The sequence below is a fragment of the Tauraco erythrolophus genome, chromosome 7 (assembly GCF_009769465.1).
Source record: "Tauraco erythrolophus isolate bTauEry1 chromosome 7, bTauEry1.pri, whole genome shotgun sequence".
Classification (NCBI taxonomy): Eukaryota; Metazoa; Chordata; class Aves; order Musophagiformes; family Musophagidae; genus Tauraco; species Tauraco erythrolophus.
In genome coordinates this window covers 40,803,901-40,825,159 of record NC_141471.1, presented here as the reverse complement: position 1 = coordinate 40,825,159, position 21,259 = coordinate 40,803,901, and the positions used below count along the sequence as shown (strand labels likewise).

Below are 21,259 nucleotides of genomic sequence, written 5' to 3'. Positions count from 1 at the left end.
AGAAATGTGGAACGTGAAGTGCGGGAGGCAACAACAACAAAAAAGCCCAAACCGCAGGTACACTTCTTAAAACGGTGTTGAAATCATGATTTGTTTCTTAAAGATGCGAGTGAAAGTAGTGCTCAAGTGCACTCAATACATGAAGCACGAATTAGTGTTAACTTTTGCCTTGTTTCCTTGTGTACTCTTTTCAGAGCGAATGTATAACACGCAAGGTGATTTGTTGTTGATGTTGAAGGCAATTAAATATTTTTGGCAGGACTAAGAAAGTTTTAACGTTAACGAACAAAATTATGTAGCTGGTACTAAAATGGCTTACAGTGAAGACATCTGCAGTATGTATTTAGGTTCTCATGCTGCCTGCTACTCACAACAAATCAGGCAGGACAGAGAGAATCAACTTCTCTTCAGTCAACCTTGTTATTTCTATAGAAGGTAATTCTTTAATCTGTATCTGATCAAGCGAGATAAATTTGCATTTCTGCTTTTCAGAGACGTATGTTTTGCAGAACTTTCTATTTTTTGGGGAGGGTGAGGAGAAAGGACTCAGGGAATATGTTTATCAAATATTTGTGATGATTCTTGATGCCTCCTCTGCCTGTTCGTACAGGTTTTATTTACATAACACTGTATAGACCCACCTATTCTACTATAACTCAAGTTTAATACGTTAAATTTAATTTTTTTTAATAGGAAGTATGCTTCCAGTTTTCTGTGTAGTGGAACATTATGAAAATGCCATTGAGTATGATTCTAAGGAGGAGCATGCAGAATTTGTGTTGGTGAGGAAGGATATGCTTTTCAACCAACTGATTGAAATGGCATTACTATCACTTGGATATTCTCACAGCTCTGCAGCCCAAGCAAAAGGTAAATAAGATTACGAAATTGTATGATAAATTATGTTTGTTTGTGGGATCTTGGGGGAGGGGCAGAATTTCTTTCAGGAGTGCAATGCAGGTTTTACTTCTAGACTTCTTGCAGATTCTGTCTCTATTTTTTTTTCTTAATATATTTTTGTGTAGTTAGTGCACATCTTGTTCATGGGGAATGTGGAGGTAGATTCTTCTTTTTTTCTTTAAAGAAAAAAAAAAAAGACTTCAACTGAATCATTAGTATGCTTATTGACCTTAATAATCTGCTCCACTGAGGATCCACAAGGAAGTGTAAAGCATATTTGAGCAGATGGACTGTTGAGAGTCAACTTGCATTTATGACTGAATATCCAGCTCTGTTTCTTTTATTTTATTCCTGATGGTTTTATAGACTGCAAGTATTTTTTTTTGCGTACTCAGTCCTTGCATTACAAAATCCTTTCTAATTTGCTAAGAATAATGCTATTATATCATGTCCTGTTGAATTCATGGGAACTTAGGAAAATATACTTCTATACATATTAAAAAATCTCTACTGTAATGCATTTGTATAATTTCATAGCATAGATAAAGCGTATCCTTGGTGGTGTGTGGGTGGGGGCTTTCTGGGGGTATGTTCTTTTGTTTTGCCAGATTTAAGAGGCTAGAAACAAAGGTGGTGATCTTGTTAAAATCAGATATTTCTTTTGCCCCTAGGAATTAACAGGTAAATTACTTTTTTTTTTTTTAATTTTATTTTTTCCTGCCCTTCTTGCCCACTCCCCTCCCCTCAAAAAATAAAAATCCCACAGGGCTTATCCAGGTTGGGAAGTGGAATCCAGTTCCACTCTCCTATGTGACAGATGCCCCTGATGCTACAGTAGCAGACATGCTGCAAGACGTGTATCATGTGGTCACACTGAAAATCCAGTTACACAGGTAAGTTGCATACCAGTTCTGGGACGTGAACTGTTACTTGTCTGCTCTTACTGTTAATATTGCTTGTATTTAATTCCCACTGTGCTGTGTGCTCAAAGTACAAAGGCTTATCTAATTCCTTTTTAGTTTCTCTAATTCTTCTTTAACTTATGGTATACTATTGCAGAGAACTTTTATAGCTCTGATACATAGATTTTCTTTGGATATCTCATTAAAACTATATTGCATTTTAGTCAATTAAATGATGCATTACAAGAAGGCATTTTACATAAAGTTTACTTAAGAGAAAAATATTTTTGCATATCATGAACAGTACCATCTGTGTGCATTTTGTAAAAGAATGACTTGCTCACACTTATTGTTGCTGTCTAGGTTCTTAAATTTCACGGTAACAAAAAAGAAAAAAAACGGTTAATATATTAATGCTTTTCATGATCAGTCGTGAGAAAGCATTACACCTTAAATTGTTTTACCAAGCGCATCAGAGCAGGAAGGTAGAAGTAACATGAAAAAATAGTCGCCACATGCAGCTGATGTATAATTCATGCATCAATACAGCAGATGTGTTGTATAAAGTAATTAACTAATCGGAACAATCAGGAGACCGAGAGCAATCTCCAGATGCATCTGCTTGATGCGCAAAATGAAATCTGTCTGTCTTAAAGGAATGTTCTGCAGCAGGATGCAATCTTGTAATAATCCCTTTTCTAATCTGTGTTTCAAATAGTTGCCCTAAACTAGAAGACTTGCCTCCTGAACAATGGTCTCACACAACAGTAAGAAATGCTCTGAAGGACTTACTGAAGGATATGAACCAGAGTTCATTGGCCAAGGAATGTCCCCTTTCACAGGTACTTAGCATAACATGTAATAAATAATAAAGCACTATAGGCAACGCTGATGTGAGATTTGAGATTTCTACAGACCGTAGCAAGTAGTACCCGTGGAGCGAATCTGCCAAAAATGCAAATTCATTTGACCACTTCATGATCTTTATAAATACGCCTGATTCATTTTGAACATAGTCTTGCAATGTTTCCCATGGGGAGTCATGAAAGGTTGTTTACACCAAACTAAAATTGTCTCACAGCAAACTGGATTTTAACTGGTTTTTCTCTTCAGTCTTTGAACTGCTTTGATGTAACTACTTTTTTCAAGCACGTGTGTTCAGGATGTTAAAAGGCTCTTTACTTACTGCTGTCAAACGTACTATTGAATCTGAATGCTTGTTAGATAACCTACAGTAGTTTTAAATGCTAATTCATAAAATGAGACAGTCTTTGGCATGCTATATAAGGAGGGAATAAAGAATAAAGCTCTTTGGATGATGTGTTGTTGTTGCAAACAACCAAAGGAAAATCAACCATTTATTAGTTCTAATCAAAATATACCTAAACAAGAATGAAACCTCAGTTTATGCATTACTGAATATTGAACTGACGCTTTCCTCAAGCCTCAGTCGTATTATTCTCTTTTGCCATTCTTTTTGTCATTCTTTTGTCAAATTATTGTGAAGGTGCAACTTATTCTTCTATGCAGTACAGTGTTCAATGATGCTGTGGTGGGAACGTCGTATTTATTTTTACCTTTTAAATTTTAAAGTGTAATTTGTTGTGGTGCAGCAGAGACAAATTCAGTATACAAATAAATGATGCTAATTGTGGTAGGGAGGGGAAAAAGGAAATTAAGGAAGTCAAGGTATTTTTATGGGGATTTTATTTCTCTTGCTCAGAATATAGGAGTCCTTGTCTCCGAAAGACTTCAGTTAATCTATAGAGGACTACTCTCTTTCTCTGTCTGTCTTTCCAGCGGATGTATTAGCAGGCTGTTTTCCCATCGCTTTTTCTCCCCTATGGTTAGATTGTTTTCAGTGATGTGACTGCAATATAAGAAGTTTTGAAGTGGAAATAATCAAAATTATCTTCACTGGTTGCAAACCGTTCTGGTAATATATGTCTGCGAAGTTATCTTGTACATACCTACTATAAAAGCATGTGAGCTTTTGCACTGCTGCTTTATAGAGGCTGCAGATAATTTGGGATTTTTCTCCATTTTAATCTAATAGTGCTAGTTTTTACTTGAATAGTAAACTCTATCGAGATGAAATATTTCATTTCTATTTGGACACAGTGTTTCATATAGCAGCTTCTGTATATATGTAAATGATGTAATGATAAAACAGAAAAAAGTTTTTAAAAGGAATACTTCACTAGAGATGGTATCATGCTACTGGAGACAATTCAATGATTACACTCTTTCTATAAGTTGTTTTTAAACCATACTGAATTTTTATATACTAATCTTAATGGAAAAAAAAAAGTCTTGCTAGTAACAGCTCTTGGAGTTAGCACTCTGAGATGTCTCCAGATTACTGAACTCTGATTTGGGACTGTTTGTTTACTGTTTTGCACCTCTTTATTTGTAAAAGGATATACTTAAAGCCATGAGCTTCTTTCTGTTGCTAAAAGCATGCTTGTTACTTTTGTCATTTCTATCTTCACCAGCGCTGCGGTAGTTAGGTTGCAAGAATTTAAACAGCTTCTGCTTTTTTTTTCTTTCTTCTCTAAAGACCAAATCACGTTAAGCTTAAAATATATTTATTTATTCTTAACTTGTGGAAAAACAAGCTGTTACAGCGATTGATTGAGAGCCCATCAGTCAGTCTAAATCTTCCTGTTTCCCTTTGGAAGCTTGAGGGAGGACACTTGATCTGGTGGTGTCCTTTTCACATGTCTAAATTGATCTGAATGCTTCTTGTATTTGCCTAATGTATAATTAATTGTATATCACTCCTATGGAAAGGACACTGATTTAAGAGCACCTGTGTTTTGTTAAACGTTTGGAGAATTGCCCCGCAGAGGTATGCTGCTGCAACAGAGGTGAGAAGAGCAAGGCAGAGGTCAGGAGGCAATGTTTCCTTGGAGGGTCCATCAAAACGCCAGGATGGGGAGACTCTTCTGAGAGCAGAGAAGTGGTCTCTTCTGTTATATACTTCCACAGGCATAGGTAATGCCATATGAAGTGCTTCATCACAAATGCATACTAATGCAGTGACACCGTACCATAACTTATTAACACTGTTATGGATGTAATTTATTAACCACAGAAAAATGACTCAAAGTGGAAATGAGAGTAGTTATCGTTTTCTGTCACTGTCATTAGCAGTGCTCTGTTTTGTGTAGGTATGGAAGGATTTGTTGTAAAGTATTCAAGTTGCTATGCTCAGTGCGTAGCATCTCTGAAGCCCCGTTTAAGCATGGAAAACTGAGAATCATCATCCTCACTTAGAATTTACTGTATTTTCCTTATTAATCTTGCGTTTTGTTGTTTAAAAAATTGCTCGTATTTATTCAGAATACTGACAATCTGTGTACTGCAAAAAAACCCAAGTGAACTATTATAATAGTGCAGATATATTGAATGGCTTGAAAATAGATAAGCAAACAAACTTTTAGATCCAGTTTGTCTTAATTGTAGAGTCCTAAAAACTTAACAGCATAATCTATTTGAGTGGGTTTTCTTTTTTTTTCTCCCCCCTTCTAATTTTTTTTTCCATTTGCTTTCTTGTCCAACTAAAACCTTGGGACATACAGGTATGGACTCTTCATGCCTTCCTTAGCAAAATACCACTGTGACTCTTGCTCTCATTAGGACAGTTGAATACATGGTCTCTTTTGAAGCTACTGTAATTGTCTCACTCTGTGACTGCTGTGGCCACCGCCAAAGGCCAGGTTTATCTCTCGCTATGTGAGCCTACATCCCAGGGGATCCCCATTGACATGACTTGAAGTCCTCAGGATGGACCAGAGCAAATGCATGTCTCTCAAATACTGTGGAATTGCAAGCATCTATCCAGAGGTTTAGTCTCAAATTTTTGGTATCAAGCAGGCAAGGTAAAAGGAGGCTGCAAATTTTGCATGGAAGAGCCAAGTCTGTTTTGAATTATGTGCTGCAGTGTGTATTTTTGTGCTTTAACTTGGGTTTGCAGATTTTATTGCTAGAGACTAGCAGCGTACGCAGATGCCAGCTGAAAGACTTCTCGCGTTTGATACGTAATACCATTTCTGCTTCATCTTTAGACCTCTTTTGATGGGGAAGACAACTTGGAATTTAATCTAGGGCTCAATTTTGGGCCATCTTGTGCATTCCATTAAATCGGAGCCTTGTGAGTGGCCTAGATCTCGTTTCCCTCCTGTTTGGGCTCTTTAGTCTCCAAAGGGTTGTAAAGAAATTGTTCTACCATCAGTTCTTATTTCCAACCCCTTGCACAGAAGCTCTACTCTACGTCAGTCTGTTGGGAGCTGTTCTAAAGTGATCAGGCAGGCAGGCCTGTTGCATTTATTTATTTAATGTTCGTCCTTCCATCCCTTTACTCAGCCTTAGTCCTAGCATTTTCATGCTTCATTTTCACAGTTTGCTCTGTTTTGATTTTTAGTGCAGAAGTCTTTTATTGCTTCCATAGTTAAAATAACTCAAATACTACAGACTGTATTTATACTGTTATTAATAAGGGTTAATTTTGGTTTGTCCCTATCAAATTATCATCTCTCTCTCTCTCTCTCTGTGTATATATATAGTTAGATAAACTTTTATGAGGGCGAGGAGAGCAACATGGGCTATTGGCCCAAGAAAAGGCTAGAAATTCTTTTGATAATTCTGGAACAAAACTCACTGTGTGCTTTTTGAACATTTAGATGTACCCCTTATCTTGAGTTCCTGTAACCTTTTCCAAGAAAGGAAGATAACAAGTCACCTACCAAACGAAGAGATTGTAGAGATTAACCAGTATCTGGGCACTGCTTTGAAAATATGGTAGTGATCAAATGACATTGAGTTTCCCACTGGTGTTATCTCACCTGAATTTTTTCTACAAAAAGATTTTCTAAATGACTGTTGTTAGTATTCACAAACAGGCTTGGGTTTTTCAATTTTTTTTTTTTTTATTTTGCACTTTATCAAACCATTGCAAAAGCACTTCTAAAGCAAGATAATTCATTCTTTCTCTTCCCTCATACTATAGCTAGCCTAACTCTCAGGGCAACCAATGGCCAGTGCATTATAGATGAGAAAATCCAGGCCTGATGTATAGTAGAATCTCAGATCTCATGGTTCATAATGTGTTAAAATATTTTGTAGGGGATATGCAATATTTCCATGGACTATATCCAGAGTCTGTGATACTTACAGACATAGTAATTTACGTGCATGGTATTACTATTTTGAATTTTTTTGAAGATATTTGTATGCACCCCCACCCCACCTCTCCCCCGAAGTCTGTAATGTCTTTTACATAATCTTACTCTTGATGATAAGGGAATCACATTTTTTCAGTTAGAGGGATATAAGCTTGCACACGTATGAACACATAGAGCAAGTGCTGATATGATACCGAAGTCTGAATAGTTTTGCACTTGTGATAAGTATAGCTATCCTGACGGCGTTTTGATCAAACTCCCATGCTGTCATGAATGATTGTCTGCATCTGACATGGGCACAATGTAGATCATATACTTTCCTTTTTGTTCAGATATCCTGCCCTGAATTTGCATGCTGTTTTATGCGGGTGTCATGCAGACTCTATATGATCTGGCAGAGATGCCAGACAAAAAGCTTGCTTGGAACATCGGTGTTTCTCAGCTCACCTGATCTGAAGGCACTTGGCCATCCTAGCAACTAAGCAGTGTAACAGAAATTCTCTCACATTTCCTCGCTGCTGTTCTGACCCCCACCTCCCTCCAAAACCCCAACCAAAAAAAGTTACATTTGCTGAAATGAAAATTTTCAGACCTATAAATAACCAAGGAGTCAGCTATTAAGAGTTGCCAAAATACATACTTTCTATGAGCAATTTTTAATTCATACTTTACAAAACTGGAAAGTGTTTTTTGCCCTCCGCTTTCAGTTTTACCTGCCTAGACCTGAGATCAAGTCGTTGGATTTCTTTGTTGCTTGTGATTCTCTTCTCTCTTTTTCTCCTCCTCCTCCCCTCCCCCAATAATTAATAACCTGAGTAAGAAACGCAGCAAATTTTTCTACTTTAGAAGTTACTGTACGTTAGATTTTAAAGATGTCATTAATTATTTCAGGGAAGTAAATCCTTGAGGGCCTGGGCTCAGGTTTTGGCAGGCAGGGCCTTTCAACCCACCCCTCAGTTGCTCAAGAGCATTCGCTCTGTCATCTCTCAAGCTGACGTGGTATCTGGGTTTTTAAAACATTTTCAATTAACTGCTGAAATTTGTGCCCCTAATTTTTAGTCATCCTGGTGGAATGGGCAGTACAGAGCTGAGTGCTGATGGGATGGGGAAGATAACATACATGTGTTGGGAGAGCTATGTGAGGACATACGCAAGATGCTCAACCTTTTAATTGCTTGATCTTTTGATCACTGATTTATGTTCTTTAGATGCATCTAAACACTCTCAGCATTAAAACTATGCCAGTCTATATATTAAAGGACAAAATATATAGCTATTTTTTTCTGCCTCTTCGTTAGAATTAACTATAATGAGGATGTCAAAGTCCCTTTCCAAGATGGTTATGGGGTCTGGACTTGCTGTAGGGAGGAGAGGAACATACCTTGTTTCTCAAATAAATGCAGTTTCTGACTTCAGAGGACTCTGTAACATGTCAGCGTGTCCCTTGGTATCTGTGCTCTCATAAGGTCTTGTGTTTCTGCTTCTGAAAAAGTGGAGGAGTCCAATAGAGGGATGGTGCTAGTGCTGATTTTTTTCCTTTTTTTTTTTTTTTTCCTTTTTCCTCCCGCCCCCCCCAATCCTAAAGTCTGCTGTATAGAGATATAAGCAGCTGTCTTCCGCCAGGCTCTCCTGTGAACAAAGTACAAAATTCATGCTTTTTAAGGGAATAACAATTTTGAGACTTTGCTCCTCGCTTTGTGTGCTAACAACTTGGGATTGTATCTCAGCAATTTCAAGAACTGTGTCGTGTGAACGATTATCTGCATCATACGGACTTCAAGTTTTAGGGAAGTGACAGAATAAAAAAGGAACACAGCGCGTTTTCTTATGATATATTTTCCTTCTAAAATGTGCACATGTTGTAAAACTGAGCCCTACTCGACTTCTGTTTTCACTCAGTGGTCCTGAGAATGGTATATAGAATAACTTACATTTTAAATATTTGCAGTGATGCTGTTCTTTTTATATTTTTACTTATATATATATAAATGCCTTTTTTTTTTCTTTTTACATTTAGTGGGTTAAGAGGCAGTCAAGTAATGCACTGCTACAAAATTCTGTATTCATTCATTCATGTTTCTCGCATTCTTCTTAATGCAGTCATGGCCGAGTGCGAACCCTGATTTATATTTTTTTTCCAAAACTTTATTAGAGAGTTAACAAGCCACTCCTCCAGTGTTCTTTAAAGCAAGATTGCAAATAAGTCTTTTTTTTTTTCCTTCTTATTGGCAAATTGTTGACTGTAGAGTACTGCACAAGTATAAACAACATGAGAGATCCTTTAACATAACATGAGAGAGCCTTTAGTCGCTTTGCTCCCTAGCTTTGGAACTCATTGCCAATTGAAGTAAGGAAAGCTCTGGCTGTTGGGACTTTTAAATCTAGACTTAAAAGTTATTTGTTCTGTTTAGCATTTTTAAAATGATTCTATTAGGAATTGTATGTGCTTCAGTTTTAATTTTAACTCATAATGATTGTAAAGCACCCTGGGATGCTTGCATGAAGGGCGCTACAGAAACCCAAGATTGTATTGTACTGTGTTGTAACGTATTGTATTATTACATGGTACTGGAGTTGGACCACGGACAATTCATATAGAAAGCATTTGAATACTTAGTAAAGATAAGGAGAGTGTGTGTGTGGGGGTGCTGTCTCTTCTTGCTTCTTTTCCCCCTTTTCTGCCAGTTATTTTATTAAACTAAATTAACATGGCAGTTATTCCCTAAGAAACGCCAGCGTAATTTACTGCTGCAAAGGGGCTCAAAATGTAAACCAGATGATAAACTAAAAATAAAAAAGTCCACATTAAGATTTAATTGCACTTCCCTTTCTATATTACGTTCTTATGTAAAATACATTACAAAACAGTACTTTCTTTATCACTTCCTTCACTTTTAACTGAATTTCATTAACAATAAAGAAATATATTGTCTCTATTTCAGTAATGTCACTTGACAGTTAATCTCTTAACTTGATGTACATGTCTTTAAGATTTTTTTTTTTTTTTTTCATAAGGAATATGATAGCACTGACTGGAGCCAAGTATTGCACAATCATGTGATTTGCAAGTTTCCCAGCTCGCAGCTTTGCCAGTGCAGGTCAATTCACACCTGCCACACTTATGCCATTCTGGTCCTCATGTTGCTTTTCCTCGGTGATTGTCAGAGGTAGAGAGAGTTGTGCGTGTGGCTCCTTCCTTCCCCCCTCCCTCCCTGCTCCAAATGTGTGGTAAACCTTGTGCATTGGAAGTGTCTGCTCAGGAATTAAATGGAGTTTAATTTCTGTCCATTAGGAAGCTGCTATCCACATCGCCAATTAAGCCTTCTATTTAAAGGGCGAGTTGATACGTATGTCTACATCTTAATCACTGCTGCGACTGGTTTGCAGGGACCTTCCCTGACTGGTTCAGTTATTACTAGGAGTGGTGGGAGGCACAGGGATCAACGTGGTTATAAAACCTACCCGAAAGCTGAGCAAACTCTGTAGGTGCTGTAGCGTTGCTGTCAGCAGATTTAAAGCTGAGGTACGTCTGCGTTAGGGGACGCAGGGGTGTAGGCATAAAGATGTGTCGAGAGAAAATTACTTGAATTCGTAACAATTTTTCAGCTGACAGGGTTGAAAGCAAAGCAAGATTCGCTTATTGAGAGGCAACGCTAAGAGACAAGCAACCCTCACCTTGTCAGACCACACTCTTTGCATGTGGTCACTGTGACCGTGACTTAGAAGAAAAAAGATACGTTTCTCAGACTCTGAGCAAAACTCTCAAAGCTTTCTCCCTTCCTCCCACTTTTTTTTTTTTTTTCAATTAGTAATTGGGTCCTTCCTTTTTATTTCCAAGAAACGTGGTAGGAAAACCTAAGATGAGGGTGAGCTTTATCTCTCTTTCCTTGGACGCTTCTTTAAGAACAGCACAACTAGTATCAGATTCCCCTGGTGCCTTGCAGCAGTGATCAGACGACAGGTTTTTCAGGACAGCAGCAATCTCAGACCTGCCTCACTTCAAGCCATGGAATAGAACACTCAAAAGGAAAAAGTTTTATTTCCCAGGGGTGCGAACAGATGAAAAGTTTTCCTCATATACACCTGTCTCTTAATTATTTTTATTTTATTTTTTAAGTACTAAGATTTCCTACACTGAGAGTTGTAGTTCTTTCGTAAGCTTGCGCTGGGAGAGGGGGGAAGCTCTGCTAAAGCATAACCTGTGTCTGGCTGTGCCACCTTTTCAAAGGATTTGGTATTTTTAGTATACTGCCGTGGGAAAGGATGGGTTTCGTGATGATGAAAAACTGAGGCATGTGCAAAGGACATTAGTGTCAATGGCCTTTCTAGGGATGCAGAGCAGATTTCAGCTCCCTGAGTTTACCTAGTGTGTTTATATTTGAATTGCAGAGGGTTATGTATGTATGTATATATATGTATTCACATATATATATACGCATCACAATAAAATCTCACCAACGTATACTTGCCAGCTAGTATGTCCCCAAGCTCTTAGAGATGTGTTCCTTATTGTACACTTTTGTAAGGAGGAACTTTATGTACTAAACCTAGTCTAGATATATTTGTTTAATTTATATATTTTAATATAAGGGGTAACTAAGAAAAATTTTTGAATAATTAGACCCTCAAAGTGCGTGTGTATATACCACATATAGTGGAACTAGCTGGAACATGTATCTTTCAAGATACCATCATTGAATCTTGCATCTTTTTATGAATTTTTCAGAGCATCTATACTTTTCACAAACTCTTGTCAGAGAAAGGCAGCAACACAGAGGCGAAACTAGTATCTTGGCTAACATAGCTGCTTAAAATGCCACCTGCGTGTGATTTTACTTAGCAGAAGTTAAGAATCCGTAGCAAATTTCATACTATAACTCATTTTTCTCCTGGCACATTTTTACATTTTTCTCAGGACAGAAAGTAGTTTGTTCTGTGCTTTTAGCAGCATAAACATCCTCATGGAATTTGGGTCTATATGATTAGGAATAATCAGATGTACAGGTGGCTCATAAAGAGGCACATGGCCTGAAACAATAAATCTGACACTTAACCATTTAAACAAAGGATAGGCAAGGGATGTTACATTTGGCACTAGAGGGATATTTAAGCAAGCAATCAGAGGCATGAGAGATGCACTGACTAGGAGCGGAAATCAATGAAGTTCAAACTAAAAGCTAGTCATACTTTTTTTTAAAAAAAAAAAAAAGTACATATCTAGAGGAAGATTACCATGGGATGTGGTGAAAAAGCCAGCACAAGAAGTCTTCAGATCAATATCAGATGTTTGCTTTAGCTCAGCCATAGGTAACTGGGCTGAATTCAGAAAATGATAGATGAACTTTAGGGTCCTTTTTTAATGTAGAGACCAAATAGATGCTCAAAATGGTCCATTTTGGTTTTAAAAATCTGTGAAAACTTATGTAGAAAAAGGAAAAGAGATCAAAGAAAAGGCTTATCCTAAACACCAAAAGAAATTCAGCAAGACAACTGTTAGTGCTACTGAGTCTGATGACTTCTTGTCTGGACATTGTGCCTTAGGGCTCAGCTTCATGCCAGACATCTGATGCTTTGCCTAGCAGAACAGTGGAATCCGAGAAGAGACTTACTGAAAATCACGTCCTATTTCCCAGCAAGGAAATCTTCCTTAACGTGGTGGATAACACTAAGCAATTTTGAAGAGCCTTTTACAAAAATTATAGTGAAAACAACCATTGCAGCTGGTTGAAGATAGAACAATTATCAACATCTCTATCAGGAGAATGTATATACTTCATTTTTGTGGAAAAGTTTTATGTGCCCAAAGCTGAATTTAATGCATTAATACATCTAAAATGTCTCCTATCGCACAAAGCATTTGCGTTGGGATAGTGTGTGGAAGCATGTGCATTAGCATTATGGATTAGCATTTCTAGATAGGAAACAACTCAGAAGCATTCTGACCTAGCTGGAACACAGTGGTTGGAAATCAAAGCAATCTACCTGAGAAGGAAGGCTGAAGGTGTCTCTTATTCTGGAGTTTCACCAGATCAGTCTGTGAGATCTCCAAGGCCCAGCTACCCCAGCCTTTATTCCTATACAAGAAATGCTGTTTTTTCCTGTCCACGTCCTTTGCGCAGGATCTGGATTGTCCCCCTGGGCTCCAGCTTCCTCTAGTCTTCTGCCTTGCATCCCGAGGAGAAGAGGTGAGCATAGGTGCACCAGCTTCACGTCGTGCGTTGCCTACCATAGGAGCAGCAGCAGCCTAGAGAGAGGCTGAGGACCTTGTCTCCATATTTCGGGACTGGGAAGGAGGGATGGAACTTACCCTGCAGTAGCTCAGCTCTGGTCCTGTGGACTTGAAGTCCAGCCACAGTTGGAGCACGACTTCTTGGTTTAGCTTCATCCAGCAGAAATTCTGCCTCTGCACCCCGAGATAGCTTTGTGGTGGGCACGAAAGTAGGAGCAGCAGGGAGAGCCCTTGAAAAGGTGCATTCCCAATTTGAGCTAAAAGAGCAGTTTAAAGCAACCTAGTTACTTCATAACAGCTTTTTCAAGCAGATTCCATACTAAAATGGATAGTGCCTTCTTTACCTGTGGAGCTATCAGGTTTCAGACCTCTTCTGGCAAAGGCACTTGCAGAATCAAAATCTTAGGGGTAATAATTCACTTCTCAAAATATAGAACCATTTTCATTCCATGAAGTAAACCAAGAATTAGCTTATTAAATACTGATTATTTTGCATTTATATTTTATCAAGATTGATTTTAAGAAGGGTTTACCCAGAACTTTTACTACTAAGTACCTGCCATTTGCAAATGGTGTGCATTAAAATTCAGGATTCTTAAAAAGATTCATGTTGGACATCTGACAACAAAGACAAAAAAACACATTATGTCTCCTTATCTTTTACAGGTTGAGGTTGTGATTTCTTTTCTTTTTTTTTTTTTTTTTGTTTAAAGTCTAAGGCACTATGCCATAAAGCTTGTAAAGCAGTTATGAAGTTCTTCATATCTGAATTAACATTTCCCACCTACCTATCTTTTTCTCTTTTAAGCTTTTAACCTTTGTAGATATAAGACTAGTCTCTTGGGAAGCAGCTTTTTATTTGAGCTTTATTTATATCCGTCAGTGGGAGATGCTCGGAAAACATTGGTAAAATGCTGCTCTGTCATGCAGCAACTGGGAATTTACGTTACAAAATGGTTAAAATAGTGCAAGGATCAGTTCCTTCAGATGCTGAATCCTCATTTCTGATTTTCAAAATCTTGTCATCTGTGGGTATATTTCTATACATATATAAATATATATGCGTATATATGATTGGGATTATTTTTGTTTCATATCTTCCCTCATTACATTTAATGTAGCTTTATGTTTACATTAATATGTACATTTATAATACTTAAAATAAGGCAGAAAAGGAGGAGGAGATAATTTAGGCTTTACAAGGATAGGAGAAAGGAGGAAAGACATGCTCATGTATTGGAAGAAAAGCTTGTGCCATCATTTTAAATCTGCCTTTACGCAGTTTTAACTTATATGACCAGCATTTGCCATGCAGATCCTTCCTTCTCCTGACCCTGGCAACAGTATGGAGGTCAGATAGCCATCCAAGTGCAATGCCAAAGGCACAAACAAAAGTTGTTTTTTTTTCTTCTCTGTCCATCTGTGGGTTTTTCCCTTATCCTACGTGTTTTATAGGGCATATGACAACAAATTCCATTGTATTACTTGTTATAGTTCAAGGTAATGGACCAAGGAATTTAACATAATTCTTCATACACAATTAAACTGTCCATTTCACGATTCCTTGTCCAAAAAACAGCTAGTGGCTGGATATATTTGGTCTGCTTTTATTCGGAGTGGCAGATGATAATTCTCTGCCGTACCGGAACACTAGGAACAACGTTTGCCCTGGTTGGGTTTGTGCAGTACGTGGGCTGGCGTAGGCTCAGGCAGGCTAAAATCTTTTGATTTGGGGATAATCTAGTGTTATCCGGTTGAGGCTTGAATGTTCCCTTCTCATTTGAAAAACGTTAACGTAGAGCCTCCTGAGAAATAAGCACTCCTAAGAGTTCGGCTTGTATTAAAACTGATGCTTGCAATTTTCATGCAAACAAAAGGCACTGATAGTGGCTAGGATTGGGGAAACAAAGTTCCTCTGTCCTTTATGAAAAGATCCTCCCCCCACCCCCCCAAATCTTTAAGTTCTGTTCTGTTCTGCAACTTTATCACTATTCAAACTAGGTCTAGGGACAAAGGCTCATAGCTTTTCTCTTTTTCTTTTTTTTTTTTTTTTTTTCTTTTTTTTTTTTTTAAAAGGCGTATTAGGGTTGCAGCATTGGAACATGCTACCCTGCTGGTAGGCATGTAAAGTGGAGGATTTATGGAAGAGAAAATAGAAGAGAGCCTGAAAAGTTTGGCTTTAAAAAATGGAGCCAGTAGTTTGACAGATTGTTCAGTAAATGTTCATTTTATTGAGAATTATAAAAAAGGTGCTTAACGTCTCTGTGCCATTAATATAATACATTAAAAGGTTACTGTCAAGATTAGTGTTTCAGCTCTGAAAATTGACTGTAGGGTTTATGGGCAGCACTGTTCATATTCTGCTTGGAAGATGAGGTATCTTCTACTTATCACTTGACAAAACCATTATGCTGTTACAAGGCTTTATACTGAAAAACTTGATAAATAGTAAAACATAAATAAAATCTCATTTGAAAAGCAGAAAGCTGTTTGTCTTATAGCCAGATTTAGCAGATGCGGGTTTGAATGTAAAACAGTTGTGAAAATAGCCAGTGTCAAACTAGTGCAAAATTAAACTTGTGGGGTGTTCTGTTTTCAGTGTCTGTTATTGTTGAAGTACTCCATTTCAAAAGCATGCATTCCTTCCTACAGAAAAAAAATCAGATTCCTTAGTGGAAATTAATTAGCATTCAGAAACCAGATAGCATGTTTTTGGGTATTCATGAGATCTCTGTTTGAAAAAATGTTTTTAACTTGTAGAAATGTGTTGCAACACACAGATGGGAAGAAAAAGAAAAAAAAAATCTCTTTAGCAAGCACTGTGTGTAAAAGGAATATTACATTTTGCACGCTCCTGATTACCCTGTGTAAACAGTTTTTGACATCTGTCTTTATAGTTTTCTAGGAGAGGAAGACTTTGTTAAAAGAACCATTTTTATACGGCAGTCACCATTTCAGTCTTGCTTTACCTGTATTATGAAAGCAGATGGTCTGCATGTCTTTTGAATATTTATAACTATCAAAAACAATCTCTTGCTATTCACCCTTAGGCTTATGAGATGTCAGGACTGTTCTGGTTGAAAAAAAATCATCTTGGGTGTTTACAGAAAGAGGATTACATTAAGCTGAAATGACTATACATTTTCCAGTTTAATATTTGTCCATCAGCTGTTTAATCGTATTTAGATAATTGTGTAAATAAGTTGTTGCAGCCCTTGCCCCTTCCACTGAGCAGGCTCGAAGCTTTAAACACTGATGAATGAGTCACAGAAAAGCTCGAATTTTTTTTTTTTCCTAGTTAAACAACCTGGAAGGCCTAAATAAGTTTTGGTTACAATGCTCCTTTTGAGGGAGGTGTTTCATTTGCAAAGGCATCCCCAATATCTAATTCAGCTGAGTTGTTTTAGGAAGCTGCTGTGTCTGTTGCTCTCTGCTAAGTCTGTTAGCATGTATTTGTTCTGTGTAAATACCGCAGCCCAACTACCCCTTCATGAGGCATGAAAACAACGTCATCCTGCCCATATAAAAATAATTTTAAGGTTATTTAGGGAAAGTTTTGGGACTGTGGGGGTTAAAAGCTTTTTTGACTGGAAGCTGAGCAATCACTGATAACAGATTTTGCTGTGGTTGGTTGATTTGGCAGAAAAGCATGAACAGTTTTGGTTTAGATGATTGAATTAACCTGATTAACATTGTTTTTGTTGTTTTGCGAAAAGGACAACAGTAGACTTTTAGCAATGGTCGAACAATAGTTCACCTGGTTGGAGAGCAGCGTTAGAGGCAATGGCTCAGAAATGCTTCCCTTGTAGCATCTGTGGTGGTGGCCGTGGCCACCAGCCACCATGAGAGGCTTGGGTCGTCCCCGTGTCTTGCAAGATGCACCATGCGTTAGATTCTGGCACCATACGAAAGGTGTCTGATGCTACTGTTATATCGGGTTTTATCTGATGGTCGTATCGAAAGAGTTCTGCTTGAGATTGAAGAGATTTCCCCAGGAAGTTCCTCAACTTCTTTGAGAAATGATGGTGTCTGGCTTTCAAATCTCTGGTGTTTAATCTTCCTGAGAGAATGGGATTTGGTTCAAACTACGCTGGGTGAACCTCAGCTGAACTTCAGAACGAATTCTACCCCTACCTCCACACAGTTGTTGGATGCCTAATTATAATTAACTTATTTGGCTAAAAAAAGAGCACTTGGGCTGTAGCAGATGGTATCATTCCAGAATAGTGGGATTTCTGTGAAGGTGGCACCATTTCAGATGAGATCTCCCGATTCTCAAACAGGACTGCAAGTGATGTGGTTGAGGGGGAGGAGGGATGGAGAGAGGGGAAAGAGGGAAATTTGGGATCTTGAAGCCTCACAACTTACTTTCAAGGATAGACTTCTAGGAGATATGTTAAGACTGGGGATCTGTGACTGTTTTTTGCCTTCTATCTATTTTCTTTGAAACGTGTGAAAAAGAAATCAGATTATGAGTGATGCATTTGAATATTTGTGTGACATATTTACATTCGTCATCGTTGTACATGGAAAGTGTCTGCTTCTGTGCCTCACAGATAAGGAATGCCTATGTACAGTAGTACCTGAATATGATGTGCTTCAAATAAACAATCATTCTAATTTTTATTATTGGTAAGTATAAACCAAGACATGGGGAGCTCCTCACGTGTAGTGACCCCAGAAATAAGAAAAAAATCAGTATGCCTCTAGTCTAGATCATGGATCTCTGAAGATCACCTACTCATAGGGTTAATCTTCAGTTTTAGGCCCTAAGCATAGTGGACATTTGTATATGTAGATTACCATTAAAACATACAGGAATTCTACAGCAATAAGAGTTATACAGGAATTTCTATAACAAAGTGCATCTCTCTGCACTGATGTGACTGCAAGTTTGATGACAACGTAATAAATAAAGCATAGAAACAATGAAGTTCAATGTTGTCAAGTTATTTTCTGAGTTAACAAGGTAGTAATATTTTATCTGGCTTGTAAAATTTTGCCTTCAGTGAATTAGTAAATAAATCATTGATTCCTCCTGATGAGGATTCTTAGTGTAGGTAATATCACTTGAATGTTTGTATGAAGTGTTCTCGAAGAAAAAGCAGGATAATCTTGATTTTAAAATGTGTTGATAATATCTGCGGTGGTTTTTTGGTTTGTTTGTTTGTTTTTTTACCTACTTTGAAGAACTGGAGTAATACCCCAATATTAGCCATCAGAGTCTAAAATTCACATTGTGTCAAAGCAGCTAAAATTCCTAGCAGTGTTATTTTAAAAGACCAGTCCCCTATTTGGTTGTAAAACAAAGTAACTGCATTAAATTCATTCCTGAAGAGGCAAGGGATGCCACAAATGTCACAAACTGCCATCTCATTGGCATATCTTCTTTGTAAAATCACATGGGAGGCATGACTAGGAAATCCTAGACAAATACCTTCATCAATAATAGGTAATTTACTGAAATCATTATTAATATACATGTTTTCATACTAGAGTTATTTAGGCAGGAGAAGACATCTGAAAGGGGCAAAGTAAAATGAGAGAAAGACACCTTGAAGTCTAAATGACATCCACAAAATATGCACAAGCTAATATGGGATGATGGCCCGTTACATGTGCAGTTCCCCATTTTGCACATGCAGATCTGCAGGTTTTGCATGTGCAGTAGCTGTGCAGTCGTATAATCTACCAGTTCAGATCCAAATGACTTTTTGAATCACACCTTCTGTGTCATGTGCCCATGTTTAAAATGGTTTAATCTGTAAAAAAGATTAAACAATAATTTTGTACCTATTAGACATTAATGATACTGCTATTATATTGGGAATTGAAATTGGGTTCAACTGAGCTTGGTTCAGGTCATGCAGACTGGAGTTGCAGTAGTCTATTAAGATTTCATTCCCCTTTTATACCACTGACAAAAGTCTTCTAGCTAATTTCAGAAATGCCAGATTAATATCAAGGAATGGTAAGAATTTTGGTGATTCAGAGAAACATTAAAATAGCTGCCTTGTGAGTAGAGGGTATCCACATTTGGCATAAATAATGTTGCCTCACTCTAGCAGTTCTGAGCCTCCACACATAGCTTGTTACTGAGTAATATGTTAGAAAATGGTTATAATGAACTTCACTAAAATCAATAATCAAGGTACTTTTACTCAGAACCTGAACTAGCCTTGTGAAAGAAGACTTATAGTAATATTTATTGCATTTTTACTCCAAACTTTCTTCCAGTGACTATTGCAGTTTGTGTAACAAAGGGTTGATGCTGTGCATCGATTTTACGACAACACAAATATAGCTAAATGTTACATGCTGAATAGCAAAGAAACATGATAATCAGGGCTTTGTCTTCTTGACTGTCATTGTTTTCTCAATACACTGGACGATTCCTGTAGTTAAGCTAAAAGTAAATACTTTCTACATAGAAATCTAAAGGGTGGCAAAGTTCAGTCTATCGAAATTACATTTGCTAATTTTGTTGTTCATACATCATACACTGAGTATAATTTTCAAGTTGGAGCATTATCTCATTTTGCAAGGCTTAGTCTTAATTGATTTTGTAAAAGAATTTACTGGAACTGAAAGTTTTATGCATTGTGAATTCCACTATTTTAAAATTGGTCAAAACTGAGCAGAAGGTAAATTTATCACTGTAGCTATCTGATACCTCGAGAACCTTTGAGAAAAAATCATCTCTATCATCCTTTGGTCTATTTTACAGCTAATATCCAGTTACAGAATTAGACATGACAATAAGAGCTTTTCATAAGCCTGTTTCTGTGAGTCACTTAAAATATTCTGTTTAAGAAAAGCAAGTCTGGGTTCATTTTAGGTTATTACATACATATTTATTCTACTACAAACCCCCTTATTTTATCTTACTGATAAGTCATTCAGACAAACTTTCATCCTACAGTTTTCTGGGGTCTGCCTTGTGATAAGTGGCACAAAGGGAATGGACATGGGTAACTTGGGGGGCATTGCTTGCATTTTCGAAGTCAGTGTAGGATTTGTATGCCTGTGAACTGTGAGGATATGTGGAGGGTCAATCAAATTTAAAAGTAGAAATAGTACGAACAAAATGCACTTTTGAGATTAGCATCTTCAGTCCAGAACCTATCCCATTGCCTGATGTTTCTTGGTCGATAACTTTGTTCTTCCCTTAGTACATCTGCTTTTTTTGCTCCCTATTACAGTATGCCTTGGTTTGTTTTTATGCTCAATTAAGGAGTTTTTAAAAGGCTTTGGACAATAGGATTAAAAATGCAATATGATTCTCATACTCTAAAAATACAGTGGTTTCAACAATTGAAATAATTTGTGCTTTGACTTGTACTGCTCTGTATTACAGATTTTTTTTTTCCTCTCCCCTTTTCACACAGAGTATGATTTCTTCCATTGTGAACAGCACTTACTATGCAAATGTCTCAGCAGCAAAATGTCAGGAATTTGGAAGGTGGTATAAACATTTCAAGAAGGCAAAAGATATGATGGGTAAGCAAAAAAAAAAAAAAAAATTTTGCCGTGATGGTGGATACATACCATTATGTGTCACGTTGAGGTCTGTCACAGTCATATAAGAAGCCAGGTCCCTTCATGGTAAGTTTAGGATGCTTTTGATGAGTAGATGTAGAAAGTACATATATAGTGAAAGAATTCATTTAAATAAATATTTGCTATTGAAACAGCCAAACTGACTTGGGTTGCCAGAGATGTAAAGCTGTCATTCTGTAAATCTAAAGATCTTCCACCGCCCAGAATAATTGTTTAAAAAACCTGTTCCTGGAACTGTGAGGGACTGATTTTTTTAATGTATGCATTTTTTCTTGCTCTGGCTAATGTATATTTAAAGAAACAGACTTCTATAACAATCACTGCCTTCCAGTAAGAATGCTATAATTTTATAAATTCATATCTTTCTCTAATTTTGGGACCCTGATTTCAATTCATTTTAACAAATAGTTGCTGTGACAATTGTTTGCTTGTTGTAGTAAGCACAAGTAAATTACTGGAGAAAAAAAATCCATCAGTAGGAC

General features: G+C 37.3%; 1 protein-coding gene across 3 annotated transcripts in view; it reads left to right on the top strand.

Moving 5' to 3' along the window:
• The window catches only part of SATB1 (SATB homeobox 1), a 70,771-nt gene that overhangs the window by 3,333 nt on the left and 46,179 nt on the right, over window positions 1-21,259 (top strand). For all 3 annotated transcript variants that reach the window (XM_086614480.1, XM_009986216.2, XM_086614478.1), the window contains exons 2-5: window positions 694-870; window positions 1,667-1,793; window positions 2,521-2,644; window positions 20,606-20,717. In XM_086614480.1, the coding sequence (XP_086470606.1) occupies window positions 694-870; window positions 1,667-1,793; window positions 2,521-2,644; window positions 20,606-20,717 (540 nt within the window). The remainder of the gene's footprint in view (window positions 1-693; window positions 871-1,666; window positions 1,794-2,520; window positions 2,645-20,605; window positions 20,718-21,259) is intronic.